Source organism: Prionailurus viverrinus, chromosome A1 (genome assembly GCF_022837055.1).
Source record: "Prionailurus viverrinus isolate Anna chromosome A1, UM_Priviv_1.0, whole genome shotgun sequence".
Classification (NCBI taxonomy): domain Eukaryota; kingdom Metazoa; phylum Chordata; class Mammalia; order Carnivora; family Felidae; genus Prionailurus; species Prionailurus viverrinus.
In genome coordinates this window covers 70,003,044-70,023,857 of record NC_062561.1, presented here as the reverse complement: position 1 = coordinate 70,023,857, position 20,814 = coordinate 70,003,044, and the positions used below count along the sequence as shown (strand labels likewise).

At 46.0% G+C, this 20,814-nt stretch overlaps 1 protein-coding gene across 4 annotated transcripts in view; it reads right to left on the bottom strand.

Annotated features, from left to right (window-relative positions):
• The window catches only part of FARP1 (FERM, ARH/RhoGEF and pleckstrin domain protein 1), a 293,252-nt gene that overhangs the window by 223,463 nt on the left and 48,975 nt on the right, over positions 1–20,814 (bottom strand). For all 4 annotated transcript variants that reach the window (XM_047851626.1, XM_047851615.1, XM_047851633.1 and 1 more), the window contains exon 2: positions 3,241–3,434. In XM_047851626.1, coding sequence (XP_047707582.1) covers positions 3,241–3,411 — 171 coding nt within the window. In that variant the 5' untranslated portion in view covers positions 3,412–3,434. The remainder of the gene's footprint in view (positions 1–3,240; positions 3,435–20,814) is intronic.

Sequence of the window (20,814 nt, the reverse complement as noted above, 5' to 3'; positions counted from 1 at the left end):
GCTACAAGCAAAGTGGAAGAAACTGGTGCTCATCACGGAGGCTTTTCAAAAGGCTCTTACATGACTTTTTTAAAGGCTAGATATCACAATAGAGACAACCACATGGACGAGGGTTTGGTTATCTGTGCTCAGAAGTACTTAGGGCATTTATTACTGAAAATGAGGACTTGGGGGACACCTGGGTGGCTCAGTCAGTAAAAGTGTCCGACGCTGGATTTCGGCTCGGGATTCACGGGATTAAGCCCTGCCTCAGGCTCTGCACTCACAGCACAGAGCCTGCTTGGGATTCTCTCCCTCCTCTCTCTGCCCCTCCCCCATTCTGTCTCTCAAAATAAACTTCAGAACAATAAGATACAATGATGACTCTGCCTGCATTCTACTCTAAAACAAAAACAAGAAAAGGCCCGGGAAATTCAATCCCCAAGGAAATACACAGTTCGTACAAGAACGTTAGCAAAGGAAACCACAGGGACCTCTGGCCCCGTGCCCTGCTCATCTGTGTGGCAAATGTGAGTGAGAAATGGAATATATTCCTCTCGGGGCACCCAATCAAAGGAGGGATCACACATGGGCGAGGGAGATCCTTCCAGGGCCAGACACCCAGCCTTGATGAATTCACAGCAAGAAGCTGTGGAGGCAGGTTTTCCAGCAGTTATGGACGGCTGCATCTTTTGCAATCCCATGTGGCTGTGATCCCATCCTGAGGACTAAGACTAAGTCACCACCGCCAGCCTGATGCCTTCCAGCTGCGTGAAGGCCCAGCCGTTTCTGTGCTTAAAGAACACAAGGTAGCAATTTAGAATCAGTTCCGTCAATAAAAACGCTGATATCTGCCTTTCTACGGGCAGTTACAGAAAACATCTGGTTGAGAAGGAACATTCTGGCCCAACTAGGAAAATCAAAGTATGAATGGATGGGGCATGTGAAAAAACTAACAATGACATCAATTCTACTTGTAAAATAAACTCACTCTAACATTCGGTCAGCAAACATTTTAACATGCCAGGCGCTGGGAACGGGACACAAAGGCAAAGGCACCACTCCCGACACTTGTATTAAGTGCTCAGCATGTGCCGAGCTGTTACAAATAGCGTCTGGAACAATTCTGTTGTTATCATAGTATGAGACAGGGTTTATCACTAGCCTCATTTTACAAAGGAGAAAGCAGAGATACAGAGAGGTATCTCGTCCAAGGTGATCAAGAAGTCAGTAAAAAAGGCTGAAATTTGAACCCAAGAAGCCCAGCTCCACCCTGACGGGTGTATAAGTAAAGAGGACAGAGGGAGGGAAGAAAAAGCTACAGTCTCAGTCTCAGAAGTTAGTGTCTGGGTAAAACTGATGGGGTCTTTAAGGGTGCATAGGAGTTTATCAGGGAAGAAAGGAGAAAAGTTCTTTCCAGACAGAGGGATTATAAATGCAAAGCACAGACATCAGCACTTATCAAGTAAAATTCTTTTAAAAGATGAAAACAAACTCCACTCCTATTTCTTAGGCAGGGAGATCCTATAGAGCTCCTAGAAAAACAACAGCTAGCAACAGTCTTAAAACATGTTTTGGTTTAGGGCACCTGAGGAAATGCAGTTGAATACAGTACAGTACTCCCTGTAGTTCATGCACACAACAGCAATAGCTGATAGCTTGTCAGTCCAAACCACACACGGGAACACGACTTAATAGAATGTGTTGCCAGAGATTTGGGCTCCCAAGTCCTTAGCACAGTACCAACAGGAAACCCTGAAACTAAATACCTCACCAAACCAGTCTGGCAACAAAGAGAAAAAAAGCTGGAAAGGGGGAGGGAGTACATGTTCCAGAAGGCCAAATTCTAACAGGCTGGCAGGTGCACTCCTCATTTATTTTTACAGTTTCAACAGACGAGCAGTGGCTTTGTTCACCAGAATACGGACACGTTCCCAAGACTTTGAAAGACAGGAATTTCCCCAACAAGAAAATAAGAGCTGTGCAATGAATTGGCAGTTCTAAACACGGCTATTCGGGAGGTTTATCTTTCCCTGAGACACTTCATGGTAATTCACATTCTCTGAACAATATTAAGATGAATAGAATTTAGTGAATCATATCACATAAATGATTAAATGATAGGTTACAGATGTTAATGTCATGAAGTTCCAGTCCCTCCAGCCAACAGGAACAACAGACGGATTGTCTCCACTTTAAAGACAGGTTATATTCCCAAAGTTTTGTTGTTAAGTTGGCTGTTTAGAGCAGTTTTCTTCCCCACCAACAATGCTACACGCGGTGGATGGTACGTAAGACAGAACACAGAAAACCAAATCCAAACTGGGCTTCTAGGTAGGTCTAAGGACCCCCGCCCACATAAGGCATAAGGATTCTGGAGGGAGGCGCAGTCCAACTTCTGGAAAGCCGGACATAGTCCTCTCACTCGGCCTGCCTTGCGCACGAGAAACCCTCCACCTGCGCGTAACTGCTGCTAGTTCCCTAACCTCCAGCAGGAGTTGTATTTGAGGAGGAGGTTGGGGAGGAGGAGAAGGCAGGGGCTCAAGGAGAAGAAAAAAAAAAAAATCACAGAATCGTGGGGGTGAGGGCGTGAGAGCCAGGGTGCAGGGCTCCCGCTGATCCAAGAGGCAAAGACTGCGGATTCTTCCTTCTCTGAGCGGCCCCCAGACACCCCTCAGACACCCTATTTTCCTCCCCTGGATGGTGGGCCTCTGAAATTCCAGGGCTGTAGCCCAGTGGGTCTGGATCAGGGTTTTTCTACACCCCCTACACTTCCCACTCTTGAACACAGTCGTCCACTTCCCTACAGACATGAAAACACGTGTGTGGCTCTGATGATTTTTCTCAGGCTTTTTCTTGCCCGTACACTAGAGAAGGGGCACACACACGTGCACACACCAAGGAGAGAGGAATACGTGTGGAGACGCATCCACAAGACCACAATTCTATCCAGTTCAAACAGATACACAGAGCATGTGTGTATTACATACATATTACATACATATATATATTTGTATAGGAAAGACCGTACGATTCAAGTGAACTGCGCACTGAGACCGCTCGCTACGTAGGCAGCGCATGTGTGAATGTAAAAGCTGGACAGCTCAAAACCAGAACGGGTCAGAGGAATGTGCTGCAGGTGGAGAGGGAGGTGTGGACCCTTGTCCTGCCACCTCACATCACTGAGAACAGGGAGAAGATGAACCTCCCAGTGCTGAAGCCCGCCCACACTCTGGAGTTCATGGAGACACCCCAACTTACTGGAACTTCAAATGCCTCCTGGGTGTCATCCAGCATCTGGATTTTAATGGACATGAGTTTTCCTGAAGGTGTTGGGGGCGGCTTCTGTCCATGTTCCAAGGTACTGATCCCCGAATTCTCCGGGGCCCCCAGTCGCGATCCTGGACTTGGCCTCTGCTCTATTTCTCCCATGGTGAAAGCAGATTATAGATTATCTGCAGAAAGCAGTGAGAAGGAAAAATACATCAGAAGAGGACACTCATTTCAAGCACCTAAGGGGACATCTGTGGTCTCCGACCCTTCCTGGGATCCCTGGAACCACAGCTCGGTGGGCTCTCTGTCCCCTGCACAGCAATCACACGTGGGGAAGCTTCATACATTCACAAACAATAAGGTCACCTTCAACCAACCAAGGCATGCAAATAGTTGTGCATATTTTAACATATTTTCTAGTTTTACAGTCAGCTCTTATTCATACCATAGATTCAGTTGTTTTCAACATATTATCAGTGTCTGCAGCGAGCAAGGCACCACTTTTTACACATCTTGAGTCTGGACAGGAGATGATAAACAGTGCCTAAGCCATGCCATTAGCAACCATTAATTACCTTTTATGGACACACCAACATACTAAGTAATGTGGGTATTACAAAGATAAACAGATAAAACACATGGTGGCTCTCAAGTTTATAATCTGTCAAAGCTAAACATGCATCCACATAGGGGTCTTTCTCCTGATTTCTTCTCCTAATTCATTTCTTTCCTGCCATCCCCCCCCCCATCGTTCCCCTTTTCCAGAAAAAACATTCTACATATAGTAGTATCAGCAACAACAACGTTATTTCCCTAAAAACAAAACCCAATCCTCTTTACAAATAGCCGGCTCTTCTCCCGCCATACCCACCCCACCCTCCCCTACCCCACGCCACCCTCCCCCTACTGCCTCGGTCTTGCCCCCAGGTCTTCACATGCATGGCTCGCTCTGGATGAGTGCTTTGCACTCCTCCTCCATCCGGAAACTTCTAGTCTAGCTTTCTGGAACTCAGTGCCAGTATCACATCCCCGACACCTGGGCAGGGCTCAGGTACCGTATCCTCCTCGGTGTCCACGACTCTGTCAAGCGTCAGCATGGTGTTCAGTCTTATGTGCCTCTGCCTGATTACGTCCCCCATAACCTCATGACCACCCTAAAGCCGGAATCAAATCTTAGGTATCTTTGGATCTCAGCACCTACCTAGACACAGTGCGGGGTATAGAAAGTTCAACAATGACTGCTTGTTGACTGGTCCTGTCTGGACGTGAAGGGTCACGGAGCACAACAGGGTGCTCCCATCATGGAGAAGGTAGGAATGGTCCTCAATCTGGTCTCTAATGTCAGGGAATACTTGGAAGGAGACAAGTACACAGAAGAAGACACTGCAGGAAAATGGAACAGCCCCATCAAAGCTATGGGACAGAAACGGGGAGGCAGATACGAAGAAGAGTAGGAATTAATGCTGGAAATGCACTTGGAAAACAGGGTGGAACAAACTAGAAGGACTTCAGACACCTTGCTGACAAATACGGTCTTTCCCTGCAGGCAGCGGGGAGCCGCTGGAGAAGAAGGACATAAGAAAAGCAGAATTTTAGAAAAATGCATCTGAAGAAGATCTGTTCTACAGGCTGGAAAAAGATGGACGGTGGGGGCTGGGCAGGGGGTCATTCGGTGACAAAGCTACAGCAACAATCTGTGCCCAAGGGGATAACTTAGACAGTGGTGACAGAAGGGAAAACATGAAGCCATAAAACCCACTGTTCTGGAAAAATTACCCCGATGTTGTTAACAGTAAGCTGCCCAGAGGAGGATATAAAAGTAGAACAATGACCAGAAAATGTTCCATCAGGGCAGAAGGGAGGGAAGGTGTGAGTTTCACTGGGGGCACCGTTCAGGGTTACAAAAGGCCAGCCAGGGACGTAAGGGGGAGGTGGAGCTGGGTTTGGACTGAGAGTTCAAGTCCATCTTACTGTGTAAGCAAAAGCCACAATGAAAGCAAATGGCGGAAGGTGGAGGGGAGGAGCCAACAAAGTAAAAACCGATGGCCCCATCATGAGGGTGGTCATGGGCTGAATACTGCTCCTCCAAAAATCTTACCCCCAGTATCTCAGAGTGTGACTGTATTTGAAGAAAGGGTCTTAAGAGAGGTGATTAATTTAAAATAAGGGCATTAAGATGAACCATAATCCAGTGTGACTGGTACCCTTATAAAAAGGGGAAAGCTGGACACAGACACCAGGGATGCTCGAGCACAGAGGAGAGGCCATGTGAGGGCACTTGGAGAACGCGGCCATCTGCCAGGCCAGGAGAAAGCCCTCAGGAGACCCCGACCCTGCCGACACCCTGGTCTGGACTCCCAGCCTCCGGAACTGTGAGGAAACACACTTCTGCTGTTTCACCCCCACCCCTAACCTGTGGTAGTTTGTTACAGCCGCCCTAACAAACTATACAAGGGTTCATGCAGAACCCGGAAAGAGGCACAGAAAGAACAACCTGGGGCACCAAGTGACTGCAACAGCTGCAGAAAGGGCACTGAGGGGGGGGTCACCTGTGGTGTGAGGTACAGACCTGAGTGCCATGTCTTACACATTTGAGATCATGCCACCCTTCAGCTCTTTTGTTCAGGAAAAACCATCCAGTTTGTAAATCTTACTTGGTAGGCTCTTCTCACCCAACTCCTGCTCATCCTCCTCTCGAAGAGTTGGGCCCCTAGAAGCTTCCAACAATATTCCATATGGAACCCCCTCCCCCCCTTCCTCACAGCAAAACCTGTGCCACTCTCACTGTGACACCAAAGGCTGTCCTGGAGGTCAGCAAATCAGACACTATGGAGTCACCTCAACAACCTGGTCATTGACTCAAACCACCCTGGCCTAAAGAGATGTGTCCTTTGGACAGAGAAAGGGTCTGAAGACCACCTCCGAAATACCACTTACGAAGTATTTTTCCACAAACTCTCTACCAAAGTCTAAGAGTATTCTTTGTTTCTCTACAGTCCTTCAAGGTTGGGTGCTGTGGCAAGGCAATACCAGTTAAGGACGGACTCTTCTTTTTTGAATGCCCATGTAGGACTTCACAGATCTGTTCTGGAAGTACCTTTCCAATTTCTGCCCCAAGTAAGCTTTCCTTAAGACCCAAATTCTAATTTGTTTGTTGTGTGATCTGTGCTTTGCTTAATTCTATTAGTCTTGAGACATCTGACTGGACCAAGTTCATCTATAATGCCCTAAGCACAGGGCCTTATACCAAATGGAAACAGGTCGTCCACTTGTTCAAGGAATCAGATGTGGGTGTATATATCTAATTAGTTATGAAATGAGTTGTGTTGAAAACAATCTTCACAAAACAGGCAAAATTATTTTCGTATGTTTTCTGGTTGGGGTCTCATGGTTAAAAATAAATACAACCTCCAGAAACAACCGTGACATCAGCCCCATTAGCCTTCCCCATTCCCAGATTCCTCTCTGTACTTTTTCCTACTCTGGTTTTGATCCCTCCTTGCCTCTCGAAGCATCCTCTGCTGCCTGCCTCACTTCCCTGTACTCAGTCCATCAGGATGGACAGGACCTGTGCTCGATCACTCATGCTGGGCCTGGCCCCCTAGCCTCTTACTGCAGAGTCAGGGAGATGTGGCTCAGATGCCCAGGCATGGAGGTGAGGACAGGGAGGAAGGGGCCCATTCTCCCACGTCACCCCACCTCAAAGGTGCTGGGGTCCCTCCTTGCAAAAGCACTTCCTCTCTGTCCAGCCTGAGCAAAGGGCAAGGCCCCTCATCCCCTAAAACTAAATCCTCTCTCCCCCTCGGGCTCAAGATCCCCAGATGAATATGTATGGTCATTTTTAGCACCTTGGCATTTAAAAAATTAAATTCAGTTAGTTATTAACATATATTTAGTACCTTAAATTCCCTTTTCCTCAGTCTTCACAATGACCTCACGCCTGTATTATTTCCACTTCTGGTTATTGACATTTCAACAACGTAGTCATTCTTTCTGTTTTCCTAGCTGCATGAAGACTATTGCTGTACATGGAAAGTCCTGCTGAATTCAAATATAAATCCAGCCAAGTGGTCTGAATGGAGCATCCGAGGAATGTCACGGGAATATCCGAGGAATGCTGGCAACTCATAAATGGGTGAGCATGCTGATGCTAGCTATCAGAATCGGGGAGTCCGGTAACACGACACAGCCTTCTAGGTGAACACGTCCGGCAAACGTAAAAGCCTTTTGTTTATACAGATCAATCTGCGCTCTGTTTGGCTTTACCTCCATAACTACCCCCCCGGCTTCTGCATTCCTTAAGGAATGGCCAAAGGAAAGGAAATTAACGTCTCTGTCCTTGTGATACATGATTAACTTAGCATGATCGTTCCAGACCTACAAGCAAAAAGCTGCTTGAGAAACGACTTTATTCATTAGCTCTATTTGAAAAGCTAGTTAAAAGGAAACAAGAACGACAACAAACACAGCAGTAAAATTGTTAACTGGCAGAGAAAAGATGAAAAAACTAGAGTTGCCCCAGCTTCAAGACTTCCTCTTGGAATGCACCCGAAAGCAAGCAGCAGGACACATGCAAATGCCAACTCCATCCCGGAGGGACTGAAGGACATTTGCAACTCCAAACCACAAACGGGGGTCAAGAGCTGCCAAACTGCCCTCAAGGTCAGACAGAGGAGAAGGAAAATGCTTGCAGAGGCTCCCCAAGCCTGCAGAGCTGTGTACCCTGGACAAGTATGGCATCCTGAGCAACGACAAAGCTAGCGAGAACTTTCTGGGCACAAGGGGGAGAGATGTGCAGGTTAGCACGGACAGCCACCCTGGACACCGCGGTGGGAGATCTCCTAAAGGTGGAGTGGACAGAAAACAGCAGAGGAAATGCACATTAGCAGGACATCACCAAGGGCACTGGGAACACGACCAGCCCAGCAAGCAGAGAAAAACAGAGGATGAAAAGATTATATATACATACATACACATACACCCTCAGGCCACAAGAGTTCCTACTAGCACGGGACACAGCCCTGTCTGCTGGCTCTCAGGAAGCTCCTACAAATAGCTAGTTCATAAAGAACTCACCAAACAACAAAGGACCTTTACTAAGATACTACAAGAAAGGGGAAAAAAAGTGAAAAAGACGGGCGTCCGGGTGGCTCGGCTGGACATCCAACTTCAGTTCAGGTCATGATCTCAAGGTTCCGGAGTTCAAGCCCCACATCAGGTTCTGCCCTTAGTGGTGCAGAGCCTGCTTGGGACTCTCTCTCCCTCTCTCTCTGCCCCTCCCCAACTCACACATGCTCGCTCTCTCTCTCTCTCTCTCTCTCTCTGAAAATAAATAAACTTTAAAAATGAAAGGACAAAGATTTCCAACTTTTCCCAAACACGTTGTCCTCACTTAACAAAACAATGAAATAACAGATTCCATAAACAAAAGCACAACAGGATTTACAAGAGTTCAGGGGAGCTATGGGAAAAATAAGGAAATATAGCATGAGGGCAGACCTCAGGGGGATACCAGGATGAATAAAAACATCACTGCTATAGAACAGATGTCTAGGTTGCCCCCAAATTCATATGTTGAAACCGAACCCTGATGTGATGGTATAGGGGCCGGGGGTGTGTGTGTTGGGGGGGGGGTGGTTGGCAGGTGAGTATATGGTGAGGCTGGAGCCCTCGTGAGTGGATTCATACCCTTATGAAACGGGCTTCAGAGCCACAGTCCATCCCCTCTGCCATGCAAGGGCCCAGTGGGAAGTCACCAGTCTATGAAGCAGGTGCCTTCTGGGGCACCTGTGTGGCTCAGTTGGTCATGATATCCCAGTTTGTGAGTTCGAGCCCATGTCGGGCTCTGTGCTGACAGCTCAGCGCCTGGAGCCTGCTTTGGATTCTGTGTCTCCCTCTCTCTCTTCCCTCCCCCACTCACACGAGAGCACGTGCACGCTCTCCTAAAATATTTAGAAAAAAATTTGAAGCAGGTGTCTTCGTGTTGGCTTTCCCAGCCTCCAGAACTGTCAGAAATAAAGTCCTGCAGTTTATAAGCCACCCAGTCTACGGTACGGTTATAGCAGCACAAACAGACTAAAAGAATCACCAAAATGGAAGTGGCCAAAAGGAAACACACACAAGTGAAAATATGAGGGTCTTGAGGGTAAAGACTGAGAAAAGGGAGCAAAAGATTTAAAATGAAGTGAAAAGTGATAGCTGTGGAAGACAGAGGACATCCAGCTCACCCACAATCAACATCCCTGAAGAAAAAAAAAAAAAATCAAATAATGGAACAAGAAAACAAACAAAAGAGAAAGGTCTAATTCAGGAAAACATTCCAGAAATAAAAGGGGACTCTCCATAGTAAATGAACGTCTATTCCAGACACAACAGGATGATCAACTCCAAGACATCTGTATCATCGCTGATCTTCACAAATTAAGAAGGAATCACTCGGGGGCACCTGGGTGGCTCAGCCAGTTCGGCATCTGACTCTTGACTTTGGCTCAGGTTCTGATCTCTTCATGAGACAAAGCCCCGCATCAGGCACTGTGCTGACAGTGTGGAGCCTGCTTGGGATTCTGTCTCCTTCTCTCCCCTCCTCCCTCACTAGGGTTCTCTCTCTCAAAATAAATAAGTAAATTTACAAAAAAAAAATTTTTTTTAAGGAATCATTTGGGCACATATGCATGTAAGTTCAAACAAAACACAAAGGGTCAAAGTTCAGGCTTGCAAACAGCAATATTTAATGCTTACATTGTCAAAATGATCCTGAAATAAATAAAAGGAATCAAAACCTTAAAGCCAAATTTTCATCCAATAGAAGAGCCAAACACTATTTTTTTTAAGGCTTATTTTACTTATTTTGAGACAGAGACAGTAAGCGTGGGAGAGGGGCAGAGAGAGAAGGAAGAAAGAATCCCAAGCAGGGTCCACACAGCACAGAGCCCAACTCGGAGTCGCATCCCATGAACCGTGAGATCAGGACCTGGGCCAAAATCAAGAGTTGGACGCCCAAACAACTGGGCCACCCAGGCACCCCGAGCCAAACTAAATTCTAAGTAGTCAAGAACTCAAATTATTATTGCCCAAGCCCTTCCAGAAGAAACTACTGGAAGGCTAGGCATCAGCAAAACAAGGGGTGAATGTGGTGAAACACTGGAAAGGATTACTGGTAAACTTTAAATCCAGGTATACCCTTAACAGGAAGGCTACAATAGTCGCAGAATATGGTTAACTCCTGACAACACAGAAACACGAAGAAACTGGCAGAAGAAAGGGCCGCAATGTTTGAGAGGCATGGGAAATTAACTGTTAGCACAGGCTTTAAAACAGATAAAAGAAAATTTAAATCTCCAAAGGTATGCAAATGGTTAATAAGCACACAGAAGGATGTCCAACACCGTTAGTCATTAGGAAATGCAAAGGACATGGACTAGGAGACAGTGAATTTGGATATTTCACATCCACTGTGACGGACGGTAACAAATGTTACAGAGCGTGGATAAGCTGGAATTCTCCTACATTGCTGGTGGGAATATAAAAAGGTGCAGACACTTTGGAGAATATCTTGGTAATTTCTTTAAAATTTAATCAAAAATTTTGCATGCAAGCCAGCAACTGGGCTCCCCTAGGGAAGCCTAGGCGTCCTCCCCAAGGGGCAGGAAAACGGAAGTCCACGTACAGACTTGTACATATGCTAATGTTCGTAGCTGAATGAGCCAGCAGGTGGAAAAGAAACAAGTGCTCCGGAGCTGGTGAATGGATAAGCAACGTGGTGTATCCATACAGGGGACTGTTATTCACCAACAATACAGGACATGCTGACATATGCTACAACATGGATGAACCTCAAAAAACATTTTAAGTGAAAGAAGCCAGATGCAAAGGATTAGTAACAAATGACCCTTTTTGTAGGAAACATCCAGAAGAGGCAAATCTAGAGAGTGGTTTCCTGGAGCTCTGGAGAGGGGCTGGGCTGGCAGCAAAGGACCTGAGCGATGGAGATTTGGGGGGGGGAGGGGGGAGGAGGTGCTGGAAATGTTCTGAAATTAAATTGTGGTGACAGTCACACAACTCTGTAAATGTACGAAAAACCTGTGAGTTGCACACTGAAAACACATCAGTTATGTTGTGTAAATTATACCTCAATAAACAGCATAAAAAATGTGCACAACTTGTAATGAGCAATGGCTGATTTATGGAATTGTTGAATCACTATATAGTACACCGGAAACTAATATAATGCCGTATGTTAACTGGAATTTAAAACTTTTTAAAGAGGTGTGTGCATCCACACGAATATCCTTGGGAACACACAGAGCCTCTCTGGAAGGACAGAGTAGTGACTGGTAGGAGAGCAGGCTCCTGGTTAAGGACAGGACTGAAACGGATATTACCCATTCAGAAATACACAATTTTAGAGGCTCCTGGAGGGCTCAGTCAGTTAAGCGTCCAACTCTCGGTTTCAGTTCAGGTCGTGGTCATGGTTCGTGGGTTTGAGCCCCACGTCGGGCTTTGCACTGACGGTGTGGAGCCTGCTTGGGATTCTCTCCCAGCCCCCAACCCTCCCCCACTCACACTCGTGCCCTCTCTCCCTCTCTCAAAAATTAAAAAAAAAAGGAATAGAAAATTTTAAAAATTCCATCTACTAGGAGGACATCATCCTCACTCTCCTGGCCCTATTTAGAGCATGAAACCCAACGAGAAGACATCACTGTCAAGAAGGGTCACAATTCTCAAATCAAAACAGGATGACCAAGAGGAATTTTTTTCAAGAGTTTCTCCTTCCAGTTTTACATAGAAGCCACTTAAAAATGCTGGGTTAGGGGGTGCCTGGGTGGCTCAGTCAGTTAGGCGTCCAACTTCAGCTCGGGTCACGATCTCACAGCTCATGAGTTTGAGCCCCGCGTCGGGCTCTGTGCTGACAGCTCAGAGCCTGGGACCCTGCTTTGGATTCTGTGTCTCCCTCTCTCTCCACTCCTCCCCCACTCATGCTCTGTCTCTCGCTCTCAAAAATAAATAAACATAAAAAATTTTTTTAAATGCTGGGTTAGGGCAAACTCACAGAAAACTGTTACTGAAAGGGAGGAGCCCAAGACGTGGATCCTAGAGCCCCCAAAGTACTTCTGCACACCTGCCACTGTGTGGGGACCAAAAGCAGCTGCAGACACTCGGGAGCACAGAGGGCACAGGGTGCATAACCCGGGCTCCGCTGGGTAACAAAGCCACCTTGTGCTCAGTCCCCGGGGAGCCACCAGCCAGGAGGGAGGGAGGAGCCACCCCAGAAAGGCTGGCGGCCAGGAGCAACTCAGGAACACAGTCGGCCAAGTTTGGCTTTTCACAGGGGCTTAGATAAGGGGTTTTGAGAAAAGTTCAAAAAACAGCTATCTATTCCAATAGATTGGCTCACTTAAAAAAAAAAAAAAAAGCGTGTAAGCAAAAGAAACAACTGCGGATCAGCTGTTTTACATCAACCAGAGACTTCAAACAGGAGAGAGACTGCTTGGCCTTGTTTGATCATCTGGGAGGAGAGCAGGACATTAACCGGCTCCAAGCTGGGGGCCCCCCACCCCGATCCACCAGCGCGGTCAGGAAAACAGAACAAAGCCACGTCAACTACATAAATGTGATTTCTTCGCCGTCTTTCCTCTCCACCCTAGTAAAAAGTAATAAATTAAACAGGCTATCTTAAATACCTTTAAGTCTCCAGAAGGTACTTCAAGGAAAACGCAGAGCAGTTTTCTCATTTAATAGACGTTATTTCAAAAGTCTGGTTTTAACCTATCCCTTTTTACTCCAAAACCTGAGCCTGATCAATGCCACGTTAAATGTGACCATTCCTAGCCCGGCGTTTCACGATCCTCCCTTATTTCTCTAGGTGTGAATAAACATCTCCAATCCAGCTGGCCCCTGCGGGTCCGCACGGCTACGTCCTCCTGACACTGAGCTGTTGCTGCTTGGTTTCTTCCTTCTCAAATATCGCCCTCTTGACCTGGCTCCAATGTCACCTCCTCCAGAAATCCTTCCCTGATACACCCTTTCAGGGGGAAAAAAGGAGCCTCACTTTCTTCTCTCCGGGGTTTTGCTTGTATTTCACTTGCTTTCGAGGCCTTTCTCCCCTTTGCCTGCGTTGCCAACTAGGTTACAAGTACAGAGGGGCTGCGTTACCTGGAAGCGAGACAGGCTCCTCCCGTCTCAGTGCAAGAGACCTCTCTGCCTCAGGGACTGTGAGAACTTCAGCCAGCGCATGCGCACATGTCCCTTCTAGATGACTACCCGGAAAACACAAAGCCTACCATTTACTGCAGAGGGGCTTTTAAACCCGGTTGCAAATCAGCAGCAGCAGCAGCATCACCTGGGAGCTTGTAAGAAATGCAAATTCTGGGCCGCGTGGGTGGCTCATTCGGTTAAGTGTCCAACTTCCGCTCAGGTCATGATTTCACGGTCCATGGGTTCAAGCACCGTGGAGGGCTCTGTGCTGACGGCTCAGAGCCAGATTCTGTGTCTGCCTCTCTCCCGCTCATGCTGTCTCTCTAACTCTCTCAAAAATAAACATTAAAAAAAAATTTTTTTTTAAGAAATGCAGATCTATCCCAGCACTGGTCCACTGAATCCTAAAGGCTTGGGTGCCTTCCAGGGGATTCTCATGCGGGCTCTGGCCTGAGAACCACCGCTCCACCTCCCAAGGTCCCAATCAGGATCAGCTAAAATAAGTAAATTCACCTAACAACAACCTGGCAGTAACTTCACCAAGAAAACACCTGTCGACCGCGTGTCACAGGTGCACCTGCCGTAATGAGCGCCTGATTTTTTCAGTAGCTCTTGACACTTGGCATTTCTTTTCCAATCACCTTTTCACGTATTTAAGACACTGCAATACTTCGTTTGCATTTTCACTGATTTGGTAGCACAGGTTTCCAGCATTAATTAGATAGGCAAAGACAAAAGCCTGTAGAAAGGAAGTGGAAGTAAAAGGTGCTGGGAACAGAAGTCTCTTTTTACCCTGGGGTGGGGGGAGGGGTGCGGAAAATCAAGAAGGGGGCGGATCTCTAATTAGTCCCGTGTCAATGACGTCAATTTCTTGATGACTTTGAGGGTACAAAATTAAACGTGAGCTCCCCTCCATGCTACCTCTAACGCAAAGGCCGGGGTAAATAAAATGTCAGGAGAAAGGCGGTCTTCTTGAAGAGAAAAAAAAAAACAACAGGTTGCAGCCTCTTTCAATCCCCACATGTGATGCAGCTGCAGATGTCAACAGAGACTGTACTTTGTGGGCTGCCGTCAAGCTCGCTCTACTTAAAACACATCATTCTCGTCCACTTACTACAGAAGGTCCTCTTTCTTTGTCTCCAGCTGACACTGGTCAGCCTCTCCAAATATTTGTGGAAAACACCTGACCCTTGCCTAGCCCAGAGTGAGGGTGCAGTGTATTATTACTGGATCTGCTTACTCAGCGTCTCTGAAAATCACATTACTCTTCAGACTATCATTCCCGTGTCACGATCGTTGGGATCCTCACCGTTGAAGGCATTTATAAGGATCTAGTATGTTTCAGCAACTACACTCAGCACAACAGGGGACCCGAAGCCACAATACGGCACCGTACGGTTGGTCTTCATGGGATGTATTACCCATCAGGCAATAGAAAACAGGTACTCGGCGGTGAGGGTTGAAGGCAACGTGTTTGCTTCTGACCATAGGTATTATGTCAACTTTAAAAGCTACAGAAAGGTGTGGATAAGACACGCATTCTAGGCGGAGTTCATTCTGGCATTCAATAAACGTGCTTGCCATGTGCCGGGGGCCCTGCCAAAAGTGGGTACTAACAGAGGCAAGATGATAGTGAAAAGAAAAGGAGATGAGCAGGTGTGAGGCAGATCCCAGTCGGCCTGAAGTAGGTCAAGGTGTAAGAGGTTCATCTGTGGATTAGAATGAGACACTAGGGTTTTTAAGACAGGGTGAGACCCGGGGCAGTTTTAAGAAAATACTCGACGGTGAGATGGGGGCTAGATTAGGAGACCAGTCAGGAAATATCTGTAATGCCCTGTGCAAGAAAGGTCGTGACAGTGAGACTAGAGGGTAAGGAGGCGTATCTCAGGAATACTTTGGCATTAGGAATCTGTACAAATGGATGACAAATTAGAGGCAGGGAAGAAGATGGTAACAGGGGAAATCGAGAACTCAGCTGCAAGTGAAGACGGAACAAGGAAGGCCAAGAGGCCCAGCTGTGGCTGCCTGAGGGTGACTGCCGAGCATGGAGAAGCTAGCATGGCCAGCAATATTCTGAAGGGGACTGCTTCCATTTTCCTCAATGCTCACCATTCCTCAGCCCCCACTACCTCCTCTCAAAGGCTTCCTCCAAAGTTCCACTCTGGTAAGCTGAGTAGAGGGGCCTGAGGTTCAGGAAAAGGAAGAAGTCACCTGCACACGAGTCAGAGGTGACCCCGTGACAGCGGGTGGTAGGTATCAGAGAGGATGGGAAACGCACAAGAAGAAATAACCAAGATGGTAGCCCGGAGTGAAGGCCACGGTCAAGGGTGGGAAGAGGAGAGGACTTGGCGAAGGAATCCCAAGTTCTCGGAGTTGGAAGGGCTTCTGATGAACATTTAGGACAACCTTCTTCCTGATGGGTGAATCCCATATTTTTAAAAGAGCTGAGTCTGAAAATCCATTCTAAAATCACAGCAGAAAGCCAAGGAGGCAAGCGCATCAAGAACCAGAGGCTAAACCACAATGCTGGGTGTTGTCAGGGAAACACGGAAAATAAGGATTAAGAGAAGTTCATTCAGGGGCGCCTGGCTGGCTGAGTCGGTACAGCATGCGACTTTCGATCTCAGGGTGGTGATTCGAGCCCTGTGTTTGGGTGCAGAGATCGCTTTTAAAAAATTTATTTTAAAGAAGCTCATTCGTTAGATCTGGTATGATCAGGTAGTCACTGGTATGAAGAGAAAAAAATATCAATTGAGAAATGAAGGAAGAAGCCAGACTGATTATTAGTAATTGAGATAGCAAATGTATTAATCCGTTTTTTTTACTAGACTTTTTTTAGAGCTTTATGTTTCCAAGAAAATATAGAGGGCTCGTAAATACCCTCTCTCCTCACACAGTTTCCGATTATTAACATCTGCATTACTGTGAAAAATATTTGCATTTGTATTTGTATTTTCTGTCCACTGACGGACCAATACCAACACATTATTATTAACTCAAGTCCAGCTCAAGTGTACCTTTCGTGATGGGGGTCAAGGGCAAAATGTCATGCATCCACGATTATAATATCACACAGAATCATTTCTCTGCCCCCCAAGTCTCCTGTTCTCCATCTATTCATCCCTGCTCCCCTTCTCCATTGTATTTCCTGACAACCACTGGTCTTTTTACTGTCCACCCTTTAGCCTTTTCCAGAAAGTCATATGGCTGGAATCATACAATATGTAACCTTCCTGTCTGGCTTCTTTCACTAAACAATATGCGTTTGAGGTTCCTCCATGTTTTTTCACGGCTTGATGGCTCGTATCTTTTCACCACTGAATAATATTCCATTGTCTGCAGGCATCACGGCTTCTTTTAAAAAAAATTGTTTTAATGTTTATTTATTTTTGAGAGATAGAGAGACAGAGCACAAGTGGGGAAGGAGCAGACAGAGAAGGAGACACAGAATCCAAAGCAGGCTCCAGGCTCTGAGCCGTCAGTACGGAGCCCAACGCGGGGCTCAAACCCACAAACCGCGAGATCATGACCTGAGCCAAAGTCAGATGATTAAGGCACCACAGCTTCTTTGTCCATTCACTCAATGAAGCACATCGTGGTCGCTTCCAGTTTTAAGGCTACTCTGAAATGCTTTTCAGTTACAGAAGTAGGAGGGGGTAGATGTTACTTCCAAAGGGGGCTGGCTCAGCTTGGGGTGAGAAATAACCGCCAGTCCCGCTGTTTAGCGAGCAGACGTTGCCTGCCAATTTCTGGCGCAGTCAAGCCCACACCTTGGCAGGTAATGCAGAGGGTCCTATGAGATCACTCTCCTTCACTTCATGAGAAAATGACTGGACTGAATAAATTAGAAGAAAAAGTGTTTCTGGAAAGAGAAAGAAAGAAAGAAAGAAAGAAAGAAAGAAAGAAAGAAAGAAAGAGAGAGAGAAAGAAAGAAAGAGGGAGGGAGGAAGAAAGAAAGGAAGAGAGACAAAGACACAAAGGAAGAAAGAGAGAAAAGGGAAAGGGAAAGGGAAAAGGAAAAGGAAAAGAAAGGAGGGGTACCTGGGTGGCTCAGTCGGTTAAGCCCAGGACATGATCTCATGGTTTCGTGGGTTCGAGCCCCGCGTCAGGCTCTGTACTGACAGCCCAGAGGCTGGAGCCTGCTTCAGATTCTGTGTTTCCCTCTCTCTCTGCCTCTCCCCCACTCACACTCTGTCTCTCCCTTTCTCTCTCTCTTTCAAAAATAAATAAACATTACAAAAGAAATTTTTTTAAAGAAAAGAGGACCAAGTATTTTCTTTAATAGACTACAAGGCATTAAGTTTGTGTTCAAATTTGGTCAAGATAGTCCCGATAGCTTCATTGTTAAATAAAGAAATTTTTAGTAAAAAAATTAATTCACAATCTATTGTTCTCTCCTGAAGTTTCTCTGGAAATGATGCTTAAGAAAACAAAAATGCCAAAATTTAAATGCAGCCTGCATCTTGTGGAAAATTCTACTGACATCTATCCTATAGTGAGTAACAGCATGTTTCATACAACTTTAAGAAAAAAAAGAAACCATTTCCTAAAGCTTCCAAATCCCATGAATCAGAAATGACAGAGCTTCCCTTCAGGGTGGGAAAAGGAAAGCAATTTCTATTAAAGCCATTAAAGACTAGACTGTTAAATTGTCTCACAGTTCAATATTATTCAAGAAATAAACGAGGCAGTATTATCGCGGACCAAATGATATAATAAAATTCAAACAGAATTGCAAAGGGTATATCACATCTTGGAACACTTCCCCCAGAATTAATCATTAATTAAAATAGTAAAATGTCAAGGGAAAAAAAAAATGTACGTAATAAAAAAGTGAAACCCCTTGTGAAAAATGAAAAATTTAAATGTCAGCCTGGTTAATAAATAAGGTATTTAACTATACAATACTGTCCATAAAAAAAATAATAATAATTGGAGCACCTGGGTGGCTCAGTCAGTTGAGCATCCGACTTCGGCTCAGGTCATGATCTCATGGTTCGTGGCTTCGAGCCCCGCATCAGGCTCTGTGGTAACAGCTCAGAGCCTGGAGCCTGCTTCGGATTCTGTCTCCCTCTCTTTCTGCCCCTCCCCTGCTCACAGTCTGTCTCTCTCTCTCTCAGAATTAAATAAACATTAAAAAAAACTAATAATAAATAATAATAATAGTTAGGAGTAATAGTTTTTGCCTTGCATCGCTGAGAGGGAAGAAAAATGATACAGATACCATCAGATTGTTCACCGGATTCTAAATCCTAATTTTTGACATTTTTGAGCACATCGTAAAATGAACTTGATCCTTCCTGGATTTTAGGCTTCTGATTCACGGATTGTGGAAAAAATATACAGGTATTATTTCAACTTAGCCAACACTTATATGGCACTTTCTAGAACAGAGCAGGCATTATTCTAAGAGTTTTATAAATACTAACTTATTGAAGCTTCACCCACCATGAGGCGGACACTATTACTGACCCCTTTTACAGATGAGGAAACTGAGGCAATGAGATTAAGTCAACTTTCCCACGGTCACCCAGCTAGTAAAGTGGCAGACATGGGACCAGATGGCAGAGAGGCCGGTCTTCACCACCACATCACAGGCTCTCCTGGACAAGATCATCTCTAAAATTGTCACCCTCTCTAATACTCAATGACCTGAGGGCTCAGTATTTTAGATGGAATCAGTTTTCCCTGAACCCCTCACCTTTTTTAGCCCAAAGGTGCCAAGCAAGATACCAAGCTAATTACCTATGTGGGCTAGTAAGGATCCCAAAGGGACAAATCCATCAAATAATCAAAACGCTCACTGAATTATTCATTACTAGAGTATAAAAAGTATGGTGTACTGCCTTTATGGTTCTATGTTACGAATTTTTTAAATGTCTTAACACCCTTCTCACTTCTCTGAGCGAGGATTTTTCACAGATGTGTATTCATGCAGTAGATAGAACATGCAATAAACATCACCCGTGAATTAGCTCAGTTCTTAAAACTGAAGATACTCGGAGCACAGGCAAAGACACTGCCCTGAAAAGTGCTGGGAAACCGCCGAGCTTCGAGGGACATTGAGACACTCGAGGCAGACACTCCCAGGCAAAGTCAAAGACAGATAGCCGGCCCTCTCTCTCCCAGGGCGAACACTCGGTTCCCACGGATTACACTGCTGGGTTAAAACAGACAGAATTCTATCGCGGCCACCTGTCGCGAAAGAGAAAAAGCAGACGGTGGAGTGGGGCCGCGGAATCAGCTCCAGGTACTCTCTGGGCTCAAAGGACCAGGCACGGTGTGAAATGAGACATCGGAGCACAGTACTGCCTTTTTTTTTTTTTTTTTTAAGGGAGATACCTACTGCCTCCCCTTTTCCTTTTTTAATTTATTTTTGAGAGAGAGAGAGAGAAAATCCCAAGCAGGCTCCGCACTGTCAGCGCAGAGCCCAAAGCGGGGCTCGATCTCATGAGCCCTGAGATGACGACCTGGGCTGAAATCAAGAGTCAGACGCTCAACCAACTGAGCTGAGCCACCCATGTGCCCGCGGAGCACAGTACTTCTGTTTCTGTTGAGAAATACACATTTTTTCATTCTTGTCTCTCAGCGCTTTCACGTAATAACACATACCATTTATTAATAAGCACTTACTGGCACTATTTCTTCATCACTATGGGACCACCATGTGGGACAGCTACCTGCAGGAGAGTCTGTGCAAGACCAGGGCTCCGAAGAGGAAAACGAGGCCCAGCAAGCTTGTGGCTGAATGGCAGGGCTGGTCTGTGTGACCCTTCATGGGCTGGGTCTCCCCGATCCTCCCCGCAGCCTAAAAGGAGGTTACTGTTAGCCCTGTTTCCCAGATGGGGCACCTGAGACTCACTTAGGTAGCAGCCAAAATCCAGGAGGTACCAACCAACAGTCTATAATCCACTGGAACAAGCCATTAAGGAAACACAAACCTGCCTGGGACAATATATAAAAGCAGAAATAACAATACGGGACAGCAAGAATGGTAAATAAAGAACACACATTCTGCTCTATTACACTCTAGCTTTTCATCTAACAGTGATTTTGCTGAAGTGCAAAATTCACCTATAACAGAAGTTCCATGTGCATGTTATATATTCTCAGATTGTAAAGATCATAAAATCAGAAATGAAGAACAAAGTGAATCTCCACCAGGCATCTGTAAACTTGGATACCCTGTGTCACAGCAAGGCAACAGTTAGAAGGGCATTTTTCTTAAAGTCACTAAGAATAGTTTCAACATTGAAAACAGGGGCGCCTGGGTGGCGCAGTCGGTTAAGCGTCCGACTTCAGCCAGGTCACGATCTCGCGGTCCGGGAGTTCGAGCCCCGCGTCAGGCTCTGGGCTGCTGGCTCAGAG